A 20,715-nucleotide genomic window follows, 5' to 3' on the forward strand; every position below is an offset into this window, starting at 1 on the left:
TGGAATCTATTACATGGGTGACAAATCTATCTCCTTCCCCTACCTCCAGCCATGCTTCGGAAACAAGATGCCACAGGTCATCCTGAGTTCTTGGTGGATCTGCCTGGGGCCAACTTTCCCTTAGAGTACGCTTCACTTCTGCCCACATATTTTCCATGAGATTGAGGTCTGCTCCACGAGCGGCCAGTCGATTAAATCATTCTCAGGATGCCCTGCGAACCATTCCTGAATCACACGGGAAGTATGTATTGGCGACTGGTATTGCTGGAACTGAATTACACCATCAGGCTGAAATACTCGTACAGATAGCACCATGATATTACTAATAATGTCTAAGTACTGAGCATTGTCCAGATGTCCTTCAATTCTATGAAGCTGTCCTGCTCCGCGACTGGAAATCCAACCCCAACATAAAATAGATACATGGCCACTGCGATTGCAAGCAGCCACATATCCATGGTCATATCGGGTGCCTCTCGGACGATACACAAAACGGCGTCCCTTCTTTGATGTTGTGAATATGGATTCATCTGAGAAAACTACGTTTTCCCAATTGAGACCCACATTCGCCTGTGCAAACGCGAGACGGTAAATTTTGTGGTCGTCTGAGAGTTTTTCCTTCACTGCAGCAACACGGCCACGTAACCCAGCATGACGAAGCCTTCGCAGAGCTGTATGCTTTCTACCACGAAAGAGAGAAACTTCCCTTAGCTGTCTAGACGTCCTTAGTGGGTCTAACCGGGCTTCGTTTACTAATCTCGCATCTTGGGCTTCGGTTGACACATGCGGACGACCAGGAGATCGTAAATTATCAGTCTGACCTGTAGCACCATATTTCCGAATCCATCGCCTTCCTGTAGAGGCCGGGACACCTACTCGCCTGCTAGCTGCAGTTGCAGAATAACCTTCCAACTCCCATAAAGTAATTACTGCTGTACGTCTATCCATAGTTACCAATGTTCTGAGCTGTGAGAAGGAAGCAATAGGTAAAAGCTAGTACCTGACGTATGATTGGTTACTTGCACGACACGCCTATTGTGGGGAACAGCGTTGCCAGATCTAGCATAATGATGCTAGATCTAGCATAATTTGCATGTCTCTAGCATCTAGCATCTTGCTTTTAGCATCCTGCCCAAATCTAGCACAATTTCAGCAAGTTTATCAGAAAGCCGTAAAACCTGGAGATGAGAAAGAAGTTGGTCGTGGGAAGAAAAAGAACGGCAGAAATGTATCCTCTTCCATTGATTCATACAGTCGGTAAACCATACAGGCAGTCCGTATTTTCCGAAGTAAGTTCGAAACGTCTTTGGGATTTTTTGTGGCTCCACCCAGGGTTTTCTAATCCTTTAACTCCGAGGCATGGGCGGAGCTATGGGGGCCATTCTCCCCCCAACTTTTTGACAACTTCACCATCTTTATTTCTGACTTCATGATCATATTTATTCCTGAAATGACAGCTCCGAGACCGACCAAAAATCTGCCGCCCCCCCATAGCAGACGATTCCCAACTCCCCTTATGCTGCGAAGTAATTTTCTTTCAAAATATGTAAACAAAAACTTTGCATTCATTTATACGATATATACGCCATTGAGTCTGGCAACGACTGCATTAATTTAGCTGAGTTAAAATTTTGGTGCGTGAAGTATTGCATTCTTGCTCTCTGTGTATTTTAAGTTACGTTATCGTATCTCAACTTCGTTTTTTTAAACTCCTGAATTAGTAATTATGAGGATCTAGCATAATTTGACCGAATCTAGCATAAGTTCGATCAGGTTTTGGAATAATTCCGACCTGTGAGTCTGGCAACGCTGGTGGGGAACGACTTGGTCAACGACTCGCGAAAGAAATCTGAAAATGGTGTGCCGTAATAATAATATCAAAAACAGTTTTTATAAAGGAATATTAATAAATAAAACACAGTTCTGACCAGAGCAGAATGAAATATATTAAAAACTATACTTATAGTTTTTAATATAGTAAGTATAGTTTTTAATATATTTCATTCTGCTCTGGTCAGAACTGTGTTTTATTTGTTACTCTACTTATCCAGAGCCATGGAGTCTGTTCATTATGATCAGGAATATTAATACATACGAAAAGCTGTTTAAAGAATGAATTGTTATACTGACGACTTTACACGTATAAAAACATATACCATATACCAAACAGATTGAGCGATATGATGATAGCTGTTTTGAGACAAACTCTTTCGAAGTCCAACTTCGGGTATCTTCGGAAAACAGTAAACTAAAGCTGCTGGTTCGAACCTCCAAAGCCAACCTTAGTAATCGGGAAACGATGTACAGATATGTTTTTCCTTCTGTTAAATATAATAAGACATGTTGAAATGGTATTAAGTGTAGAAAAAAGTAACATTGAAATACTTAATGATACAATATTTCGAGACTATGTATTCACACTCTCGTTTCGTCATTGTGATTTCCATACGGAAAAGAGCATTTACGTATGAGCTCAGTTATATTTCAGAAGCAGCTTCCGAAAAGCTGTCATGTTAGCTCAGTGGTACACTACCGAGCGTTTAAATCGTGAGTTCGATACCCGTTCAGGTGAAATTCTTTTATGATATTCTACTTTCCTCAATGCATGAAAATTATGTAAAATAGTTACATTACAATTCATCAGTTGTATATATCACTTGAATATATATATTCATATCATCAGTTGTATATATCAGTTGAATATATATATTCATATCATTTCACGACATAAGTAATTCTTATCTTTAAAATATAACATCTGAGGTATTGACAGAACGTCGGTGTGTTATGTGTGAATATTGAATACAAATTTAAAAAAATCGTGTAATAGCAATAAATAAGTTATGTAATGTATTTATTTGCAGCTACTTTCATCGCAGATAACTTCTCAATATTCGCATTACAGCATTTAGGTAGAGCATATCGAAAATCGGATCGTGGTCCAAGACAAAAAACTAGCTAGACCCAAACTGTCACGTAAGAAATTCGCGAATCGCAAAAGTAAAGTGAAGAGATTGAGAGCGGTAATTCCTTAATCGCTCTCTCTCAACTCTCTCTTATCTGCATTTATAAACATAAAAGTGTATGTATGTATGTTCCAACATAACTCATGTATGCCTAGGGCAGGGTTTCTCAACCTGGGAGTCGCGGCCCCTAGGGGATCGCGAAGATAGGCGGAAGAGATAAATATAGTTAGAATCTAATACCAGAAATTATTTTTAAATATTATTTTTAATTTTGTTCTGATAGGCATACTTTTGTTTTTTATACACACTGTAAAGAACAATAAAAAATAAGTCTACTGAACATTTTCAAAGGGTGTAGAATTCGTGTTACTATTCGGTTCAAAGTCTTGTCGTCGCGAATTCTGTCGAGAAATTTGAAGCTTAAAATATACAAAACGATAATCATGCCTGTTGTTCTGTATGGTTGCGAAACATGGTCGCTTACTTTGAGGGAAGAACATAGACTGAAAGTATTTGAGAACAAGATCCTTAGACGAATATTCGGACCCAAGAGGAGCGGGAATGGGGAATGGCGGAAACTTCATAACGAGGAACTACATAATTTATATGGTTTACCCAACATTGTTAGGGTCGTCAAGTCTAGAAGGCTTAGGTGGGCAGGTCATGTAGCTAGAATGGAAGAAAGTAGAAACGCTTTCAAAATCTTGACTGGAAGACCAATCGGAAAACGACCATTAGGAAGACCTAGGCGCAGATGGGAGGACAATATTAAGATGGATTTCGCTGAGATACGAATACAAAGTAGAAACTGGATCCAATTGGCTAAGGATAGAAGTCAGTGTAGAGCTTTTGTGAACGCGGCATTGAACCTCCGGGTTCCATAGGCCATAGAGTTAGTTAGTTAGTAGAGTTGTTTAAAAATGAATTTAAATCAAAGAGGTATGATATAAAACTAATGAGAACTGTATATAGAAATACTAGAAAAATACACATGCAACAAAACCTGCACATTGAAATACAATTAAAATTAAAACCTAATGAGACACCTAACAGGTGTAATTTCACTAGTTCAGCAATGTCCGGTCCAATCTTCATGACGAACATTATCAAGCCATTTTCAACTGATAAGCGATTTCTTATCTTTGTTTTAATGTTTACCATAAAAAACACACTTTCGCACAAGTACGATATAGCAAATGGAATTATTACTTTTAAAGCAGCAATCCCCAGACCAGGATATTCTTCTCTCCTCATCAGGCAGAACTTGTCCAAGTCTTCGTTACAAAAAACCAGTTGCAAAGACTTGTCGCATGATCATTCTATTATTTGGTCAAGAAGTTGTGGGCTTAGATCGGATACGTTAATGGCCTCTTCAATGAAGGAGTTTAACATCCATCTTGAACCAGCACCTTCGTCGTTGGGAATATAGATATTACAGTTACTGTATCCACTGTCAGTGCCGGGCGCCGAAAAAAGGAGCCACACATTTCGGAGGAAGTGTGTTACTCATGTTAGGAAAGTGCATGTGCACATGTGTAAAGTAGAAGGAAAAACGTAATAAAATGTGCTCAAAATTAAGGAAAGGTAGGGTTTATTTTGAAAATGTTATTGAGCTTCGTGCCAACCATGGTGGCGCTTCGTAGCTAGTCTGTCGACGTCACTCATATATACGGTGACATCGTACTATACTCTTGCCCCGGGCGCTGATTTTCCATGGCACTGTTCACTATAAACAAAAAAATGGATTCTACTATTATAGAAATAGGTATGTTAAAAATCCCACACAAGCTTATTATAAAACAAATTATAAAAGGGTCGCTGGCAAGAGCGTGTGATAAAAGGGGATCGTGATAGGAATTAGATTGAGAACCACTGGCCTAGAGTAATTTTAACCACATTTCTTATAGTTTCGAAACGAGTGCTGTCGGGTTACCTATGGTGAATGGGAGGGGGATACATATAAAAGATTGGTAGAAAATGATCGATATTAGATTCATAGTTTTCGGGGTCGCTTAGATAAATAGTGAGACTTTCAATTTCGCTTAACTCCGATTAAGCTCTCATTAGTAGGGATGGGCACGAACAACTTTTCTTTGAAACTCGACTCGACTCGAAACAGACATCTTTGAGGTCTACTCTTGGACTCGGCGCGAAAATATCTTCCAACTCGACTCGGATTAGAGTCAAGTCGAACCAAAACGAGCAAAATCCTGTGTGTAGTCCTACCTGGACAATACATAGACAATAATTATTCTATCATCAATTATACTACTATTACTACAAATAATAATAATAATAATAATAATAATAATAATAATAATAATAATAATAATTATTATTATTATTATTATTATTATTATTATTATTATTATTATTATTATTATTATTATTATGACAACACCGTGTACAAACATGAACAATAGATGGTTAATAAAGGAATACTAAAAGCTAGTTGACTGCCGACGTCGGTAGTCATGAACTCTACAAGGCAAAGACATCGTTCATTACTCTAAGCTGTAAGGTCGGTGGACTACAGATGGTCAACTATTGACCTCTCGCCAGAAATCGGTGGCCCCGCAGCGACGATCCGTGGTGGCCCAAGTTCCATTTTGAAAACTTTACTACCAGCAGCAGAGACGCGATGAAACGCCAACGAACCACAAAATTACTCTCCCAAAATATGTCAAAATGCCTATATGTGTGATTTGTTTATATTTAGGTGAATCAAAAAACACAAAACAAATACCCGGGGTGGACGCAAACTATCAATATTACGATTACTAGGCACGTGTTCTTCTGACTTCCCCACGGAAACGATCATAAAAAGCTTGGTTGTTGAAGGATAAATCATTGACGTCTTAATTTAGCCAATCAGACAAACCCCTACATCTCGAGTTCTAGAAGGTGATACCGTGAACCGTTTCAGATTTATTGCTTCCTGGTGGAGTACTATCCATGAGCAAAATTTGAGCATAATAGCCGACATGCATCTTCGGTGCCTCTTATCTTTAGTACAATTTTAACCAGAGATGGTGTGGGTCAATGAAAATTTGATCCACGACCCACCATGACCACTATCACCCACCACTCAAATGCCCCATTGGCCCACTCTGATCCATCAACCATCGTGATCCACTCTGACCCACCACCAACTATGAACCACTCTGAACCATTGTGACCAACTCCGACCCACCAAAACCCATCGACATCAACTCTGACCGATGGCCCACGTCCTCCTCTCCATTGGCTAAAGAGGTTACACTTGTAATAAAACAAGACTGTGAAATTATCACTTATCGGAGTTTGAATTTCTACCGTTAATGGCTCAAGCACCTCTCTGTTACAATACTGGTGTGTCTGACCTTTACGATATATAATGGCAAAGTGTTTCTCATCTTCCAAATTAAAATGAATTTAAATTTATCATATATAATTATTTCTTTGTTGCCTTACAGACACATTTCAGTAGAAAATAGGGTGAAATTTGAAAGTTTCAAATCAAGGAAAAGTAGACCAACGTAAAAAAAAAAAAAAAAAAAAAAAACAGAGAAAGAGAGAGAGAGAAACTAATTTTCTATATAATTAAGCATGCCGTACTAATTGAAAATGCCCATGTAATTAAGTTTAGAATACAAATTTTATGGCCATTTTTCTCTAACTTTATGGCTTGATTGCCTTATGCTCGGAACGCTCCATATATTAAACACCAGCTTCAGCAATTATAAATAGAAAGCAGTGGGTATAAAATTCAAAAAAACTTTAATTTGCATTCTCAATTTGTTTCTCAACTAATATCAATCGTTTTCGATTATTTTTACAAATCAACCCACTACCAATTTCCAATATATAGAAAATTCACCCCTGTCCCCCCGCTCATAAAAGATAATTTTAAAAAATGCCAGGACATATTCTCTTTATTTTTAATAAAGAGTTATATGCTGAATTTCAGCTCTCAGTTGAACGGCTTGTGAGATACTCAATTTTTCGCTCATGTGGTTCGGATTCCACGTTAATCAGTAGGTCCACGTCTCATATAGCCTCGCTGCTGAAAGGGACGCTAAACTAAACTCAACTCAACTCAATTTTTCGCAAAAATTCGGACTTCTACTCACCCTAAGGATATGTATTATAATGAAAGTGACACGCGTATGATAACTTCCCAGTTGGGATTGGAGCCTGATTATATACCAAACGTCAATTTATTTGACTTCGCAATTTGACCGTGATGATTACGCAGACATAGTTACTTTCAATTTTTTATGATACATATCCTTATTTCATATGTTACAGATGATTCAAAAATACTTTTTCAAGCAGTTAGCTCCTCTAGAATCTCACAGGCTGCATCCCAAAATCCAACTCCTACTATCCTATGACAATCCAAAAGTGACTGAACTGTTTTTATTAGGAACAAATGACAAAAGAAAAATGGAGATCTTGAAAGTAAAATGTAGAAAAGCTCGGTGCCCCCAATAACTACATATTTCTCCGCCTCTTCATCCCGAACTTAAAAATAAAACTTAATTCGAATATGGTTAATTAGTGAATTTATTACAGTTAAATTCCACTCACTACATGCTACAGCTACAACTATGTAACAAAAAATAACAACTGTGAAACATGTTCTGAATTACTATTAGATTTCTTACGCTATTATTAAACATATTAGAATAGTAAAAGAGGATTGTTCGTGAAATAGTATATTTGCTCTTGATTTATAACTTTTTCATACGGAAAAAAATAAAATATTATTCAAGTTTTAAACTTTGCACTCTGCAAATATGTTGCCCTCTAGGCAATGGGACTAATGTGAAATGTGGACTATTGTGGACTAATGGGAAATGCACTGTTAGCGGCGCTGAAAACTTACGATTCGATTCTAATATCGAATGATTTCGATATCTTTATGTCGCTACGTAACCACCCTGGGTGCTAATGGGAGCTTAGTTGGACTTGAATTGAAAGTAGAACCATTCACCTAAGCGACCACGAAACTATGGATTCGATACTAATATCGACCCGTTTCTAGCATTTTTGATATGTATCCCGACAGTACTCTTTTTCCAGACTGTAAGAAATATAGTTAAAATTGCTCTAGATATATCAGAATTATGTTGAAATACACACATAAATCCACTTTTATATTCTGTATAAATAGAGAGTGAGCGAGCGAGCGAGCGAGAGAGGGAGACTGAAGGCATCACCACTTCCACATTGCAAAAGCATATATCAGGAATTGAATTGAAAATCTATGTAAAGACTTTCTGCTGTGGCATGCTTCATAAGGACAATTCCAGTCTGCTCACGTGACCTTTGGGGTTCATGAATTTTTTTTGTGAGCGTTCCGACTTTGGATTCTCTGTTTATACCTTCTGTTTATGCATCGAATAACTTTTCAAGAACATAAATGACATTCTGTATTATGAATGTTGAGAATTACCCTCTATATGACAAATAGCTGCAAATAAATACACTACATGATTTATTTATTGCTATTGAACGAGTTTCTTAAGTTGTATTTACATCCTCATATATAATACCGACCTACTGTGAAAATTATCTCAGATGTTATATTTTAAACATAATAATTACTATGTTCTGCAATGATTATGTTATATATACACAACTTATGTATTCTAATGTAATTATTTTATATAATTTTTCATGCATTGCGGAAAATATAATTTAAAAAAAAAGGACTAACTTAGACGGGATTCGAACCCTCAACCTTAAGAGTTGAAATCCGACAACTTACCAATGAGCTAACGCAAGGACTTCTAGAACAATGCTTCTAGCGATGTATAACGGATCTCAAGATAATTATGACATTCATATCCATTACAAACGCTGTTTCTGTTCTACTTTGACTTTTATTTTAGTACTCAGGCGATAATTATGTTCTATTTCTTAACTTTGAGCATTCTTTTACATATGGAAAGATTCTTTAACGTATTTAAATGTTCCATTACGTATGGAGAGCTAAATGACAAACAAGCATGTGCTGACATTAAAAAAAAAAAAAAGGTTTCGAAATATTGTATCATTAAGTATTTCAATCAATGTTGCTTTTTTAAACACTTGGTAACAAGTCTTATTATATTTAAAAGAAGAAAAACACATCTGCAAACTTTTTCCCGATTGCAAAGGCTCTCTTGGAGGTTCGAACCTGGCTTACTTTTTTCCCGAAGATACCCGAAGCTGGACTTAGAAAATGATTGCCTCAAAACACCAGTAAAGAATGCGCTCAACCTTTTTGAGACAAGGTGTACCATCGAGAAATATGCACCATCATATAGCAACATATGCAATTTTCGTGAGTAATAGGTTGGAAACGCGCTATACATTTTTTTAAAACATTATTTATCAAAATTGACGGAATATCACATATGAATATGTGAATCAATTCAAAGACATTAATTACCTACCGGAAAGGCATATTTTTTTTTTTTATTTCAGTACATCATCATATTGTCACGAAATACATTTTTGTCATGCACATTCAATATATTTGTATGACCTTCACATCTGTCAAACGACCAGTGCAACCAGTGACGACGATACCAGATTGATAGAAGTGTTGGAGGGGTAGGAACTAATGAATCAGTTTTGGGAAGGAGAAGGGATAACATAACAAATATTTAAATCAGCTTATTAGACTTCCAAGCTATGCTATACGTAACTACAGGGAATCTTATGGAATGGTTATGTCCGTCTGTCCGTCGACAGGTGTCAAAGAAAAACTGTAAGCGTAAGAGTTATCGAGAAGCTATTTTTTGGAATCTATTCAGCGCCCGAAAAGTTGGTTTCATCCCTTTCTTTAACTCTTTATTCAAACCGGAAGTAGTAGAAATCAACGATTGCAACGACGATACTTATATCATTATATAGTAAATACAGTATGAGAGAAAACGAGAAACGCTTTCCTAACATGGATTCACCGTCTCAAGAATTAGTTCCAGTCCAAATCTTTTTCCTCTATTCAAACCAGAAGTGGTAGATATCTACGATTTCCGGTTTCATTACTGATCGCAATAGAGCACAAACAGTAATGGATAAAGTAGAGCAGAATTTTGATGTGTATCGAGTATCACAAGAATATGTTTGATTTGCTTTCTTAACCCTCTATCCAAACCGGAAATAGTAGAAATAATCCATTTCCGGTTTCAACGTTGATCACCGGAACAAAAATGATAGTAGGTAGCGACAAGCTTTTTCTTAAAACTGATTCAAGATACAAGTTATACGGTACGTATTTATCATACCCTTCATCGCTAATTTTGTTATCATCATCCATTTCTTATCATCTTCTTTAGGTTAAAGAGCAGAGTCCTGGGAGGTAAAATTACTGTATATCTATCGAATATATCTATAACCATCTAATTAACTAAATGATGTTCACCGTTAGAGTGATCCTAATGTAAGCAAAGTGCAACTGTATCCGTCCGCCATTCCCGCCCGTGAAAGATAGCGATTGGTGACGAGACTTCATAATGATGTAATACATGACTGTTGAAATTTTTCTTTAATTTACGTTCTGCTAATGATGTTCGGTGACACTTTTTACTATTTCCATATTTGGATCTTCATATTTAGGAATAAATTTAATAGGCTATAAAATGCATTCAGTGATTTATTATGGATTCTAAAATTGGATCTATTTGCTGTAGCTGCACCCCCTCTATGTTGCATTTCACTTGTCGTGGCCACGTTGTGACCAATAACCGACAACGTGATGTTTTATTCTTAATTGGGATCACTCCAATAGTGAATACGGTTTATATCTATACTTGAATTTTAAAGTTAACATATTAGGCGCATCTTTCGGTATAACATCGAATATCATTTAATTTTTTTTAGAGATATTTTCGAACTATGTAGTCGGGTGACAGATGAAGTTCTATTATTTCGTGCATGCAGTGTATTCTAAGATAATTTTGTTGGTCAAGTCGTTATACACAGAACGCTACAGTTAGGTATACTAATTTAATTGTGATGGTAGATAATAGAGAGTTTATAGAACTAAGTTTTCTGCTAATCTTTTCTCCCAGTTAGCTGGGGTCGGCTTTTCGGATCGATGTCCGACACCTGTTTCTATCTTTTGTCATATCCGCTGTAATATTCGGGCTCGTTTCCCACTCACTTCTATAGCATCTATTTGGTGAGCTATAGGTCTCCAAAGGTCTGTTTATTACATACCCAAACCATCTCAGTCGACTTTCTTGCAATTTTTCTACTACTGGTCTCACTTTTACTGTTCTCCGGATCACTTCCTTCTTAATTTTGTCCTTCCGCGTCACTCCACAGATACACCACAGCATCTTCATCTCCGCAACGTGCAACTTCTGTTCCTCTCTCTCTTCTTTGTCATCCAACATTCCGCTTCGTATAACAAGGCGGGTCTTACTACTGTTTTATATACTTTTTCTTTAAGGCGTGTAATTTTATACATGCAACAAAATCTCTTAAAAGACAAGTCATAATCCGAACAAGAGAATAATGTGTTTTCGACATTGTGGGTTATTGAATTTGGAATTTAGTGACATAAAAGTTACCACTAATTTGTGAAAATGTAACACTGTATGTATGAACATGTATCATTTAGAAGCATTTAATTATGAGTTTTATTTTATTTTTATTTTCAGATACCAGTGTACAAGAACTTCCCGAATCGAGAGCAGCTACCGATTTTCATTCCCCACAGATTCCAGACGTCACTTGCAACGCAATGACTTCTATTGGATTTTCTCCAGCGCTTATGGGGCCAAGTTTCCTTGGTACTTTTCCTCCATATCCTCCGGTACTTTCCTTTGGAATCCATGATATGAAGTCAAGTAAGCAGATTCCACCTGCAGGTATAATGCTTTATTACTCTGTTCATTATCAAATGAATTGTTTTGATAAGTTATAAAATGGAAACAAGAACCTACCTAGTATCTAGACATTCAAAGACACAACTGTTAAGTTATAGAGTATACTGAAGGTAATACTATAGAGATATTGCATACCGCTCTATATAGAACAGAAAGCCAGCCAGCTAGACGCACAAGAAAAAAACAGGGGTGGTATACAATACCTATACAATACAGGTTTGTCAACAAAATACTAGAATAAACCTATAAACAATTACATTGAATAAAGTTTTCTTTGATATACAGAGATTCCAATTCTCTCTGAGCTACCAAAAGCTTTACTTAAATTAGCCAATGTCCTAGGTGCACTGGAATATCCCTTCTCGTGAGATCAGCGAAGTCAAGCAGTGCCAATTCTGGTCAGAGGATAGATGAGTGACCATTCGTGCTCACGAGATGGTGTTGTTATTGAGGCCTCCACCAATGTCGTGAGAATAATGGGCGAGTTACTTGAAAGAAAGAAGTAGCGAACTCCAATCTAGAAAGCCAATATTAACGGCGAGAGGAGCAGAAGTGCTGACCACACATCGCCTCAAAAGCATGAGAGCCACAAGTCGACTTGGTGGGCTGTTGAGCCAGGAGTTCAGTTTTTCTTTTTTTAAATACTTAAATTGGCTTATTCGTAAATTATTAAATTTTGGACTTATTTAGGCCTAGAGATAAACAAGTGTGGAATAGGTATTTTCTTTTCTTTTTTCTTTTTTTCTTTTTCTTTCTTTTTTGTTTTCTTTTCTTTTTTTCTGCCGAATGTCATCTTGTTGATCTGGAGCAATTAATCCTTAAAGCTATGTGCTTGATGACATAAGGGAGATTATATCTGAATAGATTATGCTAAATTTCTGTGCTTGAGGGTTCGTTATGACGATAAAAAGACAGTAATATCTATTAAAAGCTATTTTATGCCTTCAAGCAAAAAGGTCACATATACTGTAACTGACTATATGTGGTTACTAAAACAACTGGTAATCTTGTTCATATTATCATATAACTAATAATCTGTATACAATTTTATGATATACGTGATTTCATGATATTTCTCTAGAATTGAACACTAAGTCTTCGCGGCCCATATTTCGTCGCTGACTTGTAAAATTCCCTTCAACTCTGACATAACGTTCATAATAAAATAAAACTCCAACTTTACACATTTTTGTTTGTAAATTCATTATCTTACTCTAGTATTAAACCAAAATATTGAAAATGTGTTCATCTTATAACTTTATAGATGTTAAAAATCTTCAAAAATGTTGAATATGTAAAGAAATTTGATGTTCTTTTGATAAAGCATCAGTTAAATCATTGCAACTTTTTTGTATCTACGTATAATTTATCTTGAGCCAAAAAACAAACTCACATTTCTATACTGTATAAACCATTGTCGTGCGCAAAGAGGGGAGTTATCGTGTTTTAATGCCCACATTTTTATGTGGTATTATACTACAATATAAATTTCCTACATTAAGATATACATGAAAAAATCGTACTAGTCCTGAAGATATATGATGATTGGCCCCGTTGATAACATTCTGTGTATATTATTAGCAATACCACCAAGATCATTGATTACATTAGATATACTGGTACTTATAGACATACGTATACTATACATATAACAACATAAACACCCATTACAATGCTTTATCATTATAAATAAAATACCTCTATTCGTGAAGTTATATAACTTTATAATTAATCTATTAGTTTAATTTCTTGAATTTTGAAATATGATTTCAAATGATATTGTGATTCATAGAAGTATTTATGTCTAATTTTTTCTCGATGTCTTCAAATAGATTGTCTTTTACCAATATACTGTAAGAACAAGAAAATAGCCAATTTCCATTAGCAGTCGGTTATTATGTATTTCTCATTATATGTGAAATCCATGTACTGGGTACTTAAAAATGTAGATAAAATACATAGAATATGCACCCAATACAAACCAAAACAGATAATCATTTGAAAGAGATAATTTAAACATTAATATCTACAGCTCAAGGGTTCGATTTATGATCTCATACCACATGCAATTAAATGAAACAATAAAGCTCTCTCAAAATAATAATAATATTCTTTGTTATAGTAGTCTGGCAGGTACAAAACGCATTTTAAGTCTTTCTAAAGACAAGAAAAACAAACACGTTATTTGTTTCTTAAAGCTTTACACACAATAGATAGAAAACTATTGTGTGTTTTAGTAACTAAAGATTATTAAACTTTTTCTACTTACATGTACACTCGGATTTTATTTAACTGCAATTTTAAAATTAGATTGTTTTAAGTCTAATTTGACATTTGTTGAATTTTTGATTCAGGAAAAGGGAAGGTTCATGATAAATAACTTTTTTCTCTAATACAGAATTCTCACAACACGTGAAAATGAGGCTAAATCATCAATTGAGGGGAATTCTCCTTCGTCAAAACTAAACAGAGTAGTTATCTATTCGTATCGTAGTTGTAGGAAGACAGGAATAACAGTAAGAAATGTTTTTTTTCTTTCTTTTTAGATCCCATATTGGCTAGAGCATTAGCAACCAGTAGTCCTCGGCGGCCTCGAGGCGAGAAGAAGCCCATCCCAGATGATCAGAAAGACGAGAAGTATTACGAAAGGAGGAAAAGGAACAACCAGGCTGCGAAGAAATCAAGAGACGCAAGGAAGATGAGGGAAGACCAGGTACTGAAAGATAGATTGATAAATGAGATCATCGAGTCTAATTGCACTGTTATGATACGTTATAGTCGGTGACGGAGTAAATGCAAATATCACTCTTCCCCCCCCCAAAAAAAAACTATTTTACTTCCTGACACCAGTGTGCCATTTTGCGGAGTAATTATGCATGTACGAAGGAATAAAACGCCACCATGAGACACTTGATCAGAGATCATGAACCTGTGTGGTGACGTCATCAAAATGGCTGCCGTGTCGAGAGATATAGATCTGTTTAAATCACCATATCTTCCTTATCAATCATGATGTTTTGAGTTTCAATACGCCATTTGAAAAATATTGAATTAAGCTTTAAAAAAAAGGTTCAGTAACTTTTTCTTTTGAAACGAACGGTTAAGATGTTCTAGCGGCGAAAATTTGGAAGAGAGTGATATAGTGATGCATATTTCGAAATAAAAACTCTCTAAAACGATGTTAATGTTTTTTTTTTTTTTTTTTTTTTTTTTGCGACATTTGGACATGTATTTTTAAGGATAAAGAGACCCTATTGAACATGAATCTGAATGTTTTTTAGTTGGATTTCTCTTCCTATGGCCGAAATCTAAGGTAACAGCTAAAATGACTGCATAAATTTGTGTTTGAAAATAATTTTAAATATTGTAAAATATTATTTCCTAGGTTTTCGGTGTCATAAAGTTCATTTGTGACCTCTGAATTGCAATCTGACCACCTGAAGTGCTTCAAATCACCATAGAATGCAAAATAGTGGCCAAATTCGACGAGAAATAAGTAGTGGTACATATTGGATTGTGAGGGTTTATTCCTCATGTTTTCAATGTCAAGGATCTCGTAGCTGTTGTTTAAATTCTGTTTCTGGCACAGAAAGTACTCAAAACCTGAAGATTGCTTCCTAAAATATAGCACAATTTATATATATATATTAATGTTGCATGTCATTTTCTTCTGGCTCCTCTTCTCTTACAGAGGAACGCGTTCATTTGCAGTTTAAATCCCCAAAATCTTATGTCGGTCCCGGTGCCCCCACAGGGTACATCCATCTATGATTATACCCTGTAAACAGTTTTCAAAGTTGCCAGTCTGATTTTAAAGTTGTAAAGCAATAATAATGTCGTCATACTTTATGTCCCCTGTGGAGGACGCCGGGACCGACATGGTTAAGTTACGGGAGGATAATGTTATGTTTTCATATATCATTATATGAAAAATATTGAATTAAGCTAAAAAAAAAAAAAAGTCATGTAACATTTTTTTCATTTTTTTGTGTCAGACGAATGATTTAGGAGTTATTGTGACAGAAGTTTGAAAGGGATTGAAAAACAAGAAACATTAGCCTCACCACTAGAAAGCAAAGCAAGGTCTTATTATTCCTAAAATGAATTAAGTGTCAGAAAACATGTCGTTCAAATCATTGCGCTTTTCCGAAATGTTCACCAGTATATCACTCTTCCAAAAACGTTCGGGTTACAAAGAGAAATATTTTATTGAACCTATTTGTAGTTTAATTATCTTTTAAAATGATGTATTGAAACATCATGCTTAATAATGGAAATATGATGACTATGTCTCTTGACGTGTCGCCACGTTACAAATTAGCTATGGGAAAACTAATTTGTATTCCTCAGTTCTTCACATAGTAGGGATTTTTTTCTTCGAAAAATTTCCCTCCAGTTTCATCTCCACGATTTTTTATAGTCCGCCATTTTAGACAAGACGGATTAGGCCAAACGAGTATCCTTATTTCGCCTAAAATGGCGGACATAAATCTTATATTTATCTGTCATAAAAGTGTCAGATAATTGGTTAGGCGAAAGGAGGATTAGGCCAAACGATGCAATATCGTCTCTTGATACGGCGGCCATTCTGATGACGTCATGACAAAGGCTTCATGATCTCTAATCAAATGTCTCCCGGCAGTTTTCTAATCTTTGATGTGTACATAAGCATTGTGCAAAATTTCGTACTGGGTTCATGAAGTAAACTATTTTTACATAAACTCCACTGGCTATACCCAATCGCAGATGTCTCGTAGTAATTTAAATTATCATATGACTCAAGTGATCTACAATATACTACACACATCAAATGTAAGTGAGCCATGGAGTTATATAAAGGAGAGAGGACTTTATCATTCCACTGTTTTCAAAGTAAAGCAATGAAAAAAAGAGTATGCATTGATGTTACATTAACACGAATTCTGCCATCTCGGTATCTTGAAATTAATTTAATTCTTCGTAAAAACGTGAAAACACTTTTCATACAGGAATACTGCTAAGATTCTCCATGGAGTTTATATTAATAAGCATTTAGCCATCTATGTTTCTTGAAATTAATTTAATTGTGTGTTAGAATACTTTTCATGCATGCAGACCAATATGGCTTCTCATAGAGATTATGTAAATATACATCCCAACACCTTGGTCTCATTATAGTCTATTAATTTAATTGTGTTAAAACTTAAAAAAATTCTAAATTAAAAAAAGAATAGAATCAGTCATATCCATAATTTCACATGATTACACCTGATATAGTCAGATTATAGGAAAAAAATGTTATCTTACACATATTTCTAATTTACGAAATCTGGATTGAAGTTATTTCTTTTTGTTCTCGCTCATCGCCATTGATCTATGCAATCTAATTTCTTACCTCCCTTTTGTATTCAAACTTATCTCGTTAATTAGAACTTAATTTCTTTTTTTTTTTTGGGTGGAGGGGACGAGAATGTAGTTCGAATTTCAATACATATTGATTGGCTCGGTATAATAGCAGGCCGGTAGCCAGCCCAAAAATGTAGGGAGGGATGAAGTTAGAGAGGGGCCGATCCAACCATATTATAGTTCATCACCATATTATAGTTCATTTGCAAGCCTACCGTGAAAATTTTAGGGGGCCCCCCTAGACCCCCCTGGATAGAGGCCTGTATAATAGTGCTATTGTTGAAAACTTCTATAATGACGATTTGCTTCGAGTGATTGATTGCAGCCTAAAAAATATTGACAGTTCTTGTATTGAGATGCGGAAGTTACACTACAATTGTTGTGGAAATGTACAATATTGTAATGTTAACGTATGCGAATCTCAGCATTGGCCCGAATCAATTCTATTATGTGAAAGGACAGGTGTATGGTAATTTGTGCGTAAGGAAAATTTAGGTGATGCATCATGGACCTTGCAGTAAGGGAGATATTACTTCTGTATATTTGTTATGGAGAATCTAAATTCGCTACTTTGTAAGAGATATTGTCATGAGCAGGGCTCGGAAACTTTCAGTCACCATGGTGGCTGCCAAAATATGTAGGCGTATGCATCAAATTGAATTTGCTTAATTATGGCGCCTAAGTCAAAAGAAAAGTTTTCGAGTACTGGTCCTGAGTGTATCCAACGTGATTTGGAACTAAGTGCTTAGTTTCTGCTGTACTCCTATTATTATTAATAGTGTTATTATTATTATTTGCAGATTGCAATGCGAGCTACTCTTTTGGAACATGAGAACGCCATTTTGAGAGCTCAGGTTTTGACTTTAAGAGAAGAAGCACATTCATTACGCCAGCTTTTAATGCAGAAAAAGGAAACTTCACAAAGAGCGTGACGTCATTCCAAGGAACGACAATCAAACAAATAAGATTCCGTCCAGAAGAACAAATAAGTTTGACTCCTTGTTTTACAAAATGGTTCCATTTTCTTGTGTTTGTTGAAGTGCGTGATATATGTTGTAAATATTGCCGAATCAATCCAATTAATTTGTACATAATGAACTACAAGACGAAGAGTGTGACTGCATTACAAGATTTAACAATTGATGATTATTTACAATTGTCGTAATCAGTGGCGTATTTAGGGGGGAGCTTCCGGGCTTAAGCCCCCCCCAAATCTTACTTACTATAGTAAAGTATATGAAATATCTTGTAGAATTTACACATTTTTAGGCAACCACCCCGAAAGTTAGCAAAGCCTCCCGGAAACAAAATCGTAAATACGCCACTGGTCGCAATACTTTCACTAGTCTTATATATAATACAGTATATGAATCGAACTCTGTATTTTGCATTGTTCAATTGGGTTATTACATGTTTAAAGTAATATTAGTTGTATCACCTAAGGAAGTATACATCCAGTGGTGGCATTAAGGGTCTGCGCATCTTGTTGTACGAAGGCCCTAATAGTTCAATGGAAGGGCCTTAAAACTTCTATTGCCACTAATGGATATGACATAATTGCATCTAGAATGACTTTAACAACTGAAAAAAAGATAATACCAAAAGTTCCTAATTACCTGATACCGAAACAGGAAACAAAATATGTAACTAAAACCAAATGCATTAATATTAAAAATGTAATGAAGCAGAAATATGTGAATTATAAATCGCATGTATAAGAATCGTGGGTAAACCAATGGCAGAACTTAGTATTATTGTCTTTTCACAAGCAATTAATTAGTAAAATAACACAATGTACATTAGCAAGATTTATCTTTACATTAAATTAGCAAAAATTAGTTCCGTATCACACACGTTCTAAAACTGACGAAAAACCAAAAACCGTTAGGAATTGTGACAAGAGAACCGTTGCATAAATAGCGTGTAGAACATACAACAATTTAAAGTTTGTTTGTTCTTAGATTGTAAACGAAGTCCAGAGTATTAGTGTTTGGTCCTAAATCGAATATTAAGGCAGAACGTTGCATATTATGAAACAACTGCATTTTCTATTTAGATCAATTCTTTGGATCGAAAAGTTACTTATTTTTTTATATTACACAGTAACACTGAGTTATATCCTGCATATAATATTGCAATTGTTTGTTTCAATTTAATACCTATAACACAAATTCAAAAGTTAAATTTAAAAAAATGTGGTAGCATAGTTAGTCTTAGGAAATGTCTTAATATATCATTAAGTTAGTCTACAGGTTTAGGCTTGAATTATCTTTGAGTTGAAGAAGTTCTGACAGCACATCAAAGCTAGTATAGTTATCTGTTATTGAAAGTACCATAAGTAAATTAATTACTATTATTAAGTATTTATCTAATTTTTATTTAACTTTTGTTTCTTGCGTACTTATTTTTATGTATAGTTCGGCCTTATATAGTTTATCTGTTGCCTTAGCATTATTACGTGACCAAACAAGTCTGCACAAACAAAATAACGTAAGAATATGAGTAATTTTTTAAAAGAGCTTTCAAGCAAAGTAGCTATATATATATATATATATATATATATATATATATATATATATATATATATATATATATATATATATATATATATATATGCTATATATATATATATATATGCTATATATATATATATATAGCAGCATATATATATATATATATATATATATATATATATATATATATATATATATATATATATATATATATATATACACATATGCATATGCATATGCATATATGCATATGTATATATATATAGCAGCATATATATATTTTAACAAGTGAGTGTTGTATTTCACCGTTTGGCCTACTAACATTTGCCTTCTGTTTAATGTTTAATTTAAGAGGGCTTACTTGCATTTCCCTCTTACACACACTTTGATAATGTCCACGTGCCTCAATGTTATAACGAGTGGTATACCCAGCAAGGTTTTCTAAGGGAGGAGGCATGAATTTTTCATGGGGGCCGGACTTTTACGTACGTAAAAGCAACCGCCTTTAAAAAAAAAAAAAAGAACATGAGTGTTAATACAGGGTGCGCAGAACCAATTAAGCAGTTTTAAGGAGAAATAAAAAGTAAATTTGGAGATATAGAGAAAAAATGTTTTTATTTTCTAAATTAATACAATATACCATTTTACATTCATTTAGTTTTGAAAGTAATGTCCTCAAGATGGCGGCCGTTAGCATCAATACATTGTTGTAGACGATCCCTAAAGTTTCGAGCAGCTCTTGCACACATATCGCGGGGTATGGCATTCTCTTCGTCAATAATCCGCTGTTTTAACTCTGGTAGGGTGTGAGGGCGGCTTTTGAAAACCTTTTCCTTCAGATATCCCCAAAGAAAGTAATCACAAATCCTCAAATCTGGTGACCGCGCAGGCCACTCGACATCATCCTCAAAGATCGTTGTGTAGCGATCACAGATCTGTTGTTTTCATAATAAGCGCGAAAGGCAAAACCACGATGTGCAC

At 35.2% G+C, this 20,715-nt stretch overlaps 1 protein-coding gene across 3 annotated transcripts in view; it reads left to right on the forward strand.

The window, feature by feature from the left end:
- LOC145668404 (uncharacterized) overlaps positions 1–19,777 on the forward strand; it is a 187,124-nt gene extending 167,347 nt beyond the window's left edge. For 2 of the 3 annotated variants that reach the window (XM_081736206.1, XM_081736204.1), the window contains 3 exons: positions 11,609–11,818; positions 14,383–14,549; positions 18,022–19,777. In XM_081736206.1, coding sequence (XP_081592332.1) covers positions 11,609–11,818; positions 14,383–14,549; positions 18,022–18,153 — 509 coding nt within the window. In that variant the 3' untranslated portion in view covers positions 18,154–19,777. The remainder of the gene's footprint in view (positions 1–11,608; positions 11,819–14,382; positions 14,550–18,021) is intronic. The other variant, XM_081736205.1, reaches the window with a different exon arrangement.
- Positions 19,778–20,715: the final 938 nt, after the last annotated feature.

The sequence above is a fragment of the Thermobia domestica genome, chromosome 13 (assembly GCF_964235325.1).
Source record: "Thermobia domestica chromosome 13, izTheDome1.hap1.1, whole genome shotgun sequence".
NCBI classification, from domain to species: Eukaryota; Metazoa; Arthropoda; class Insecta; order Zygentoma; family Lepismatidae; genus Thermobia; species Thermobia domestica.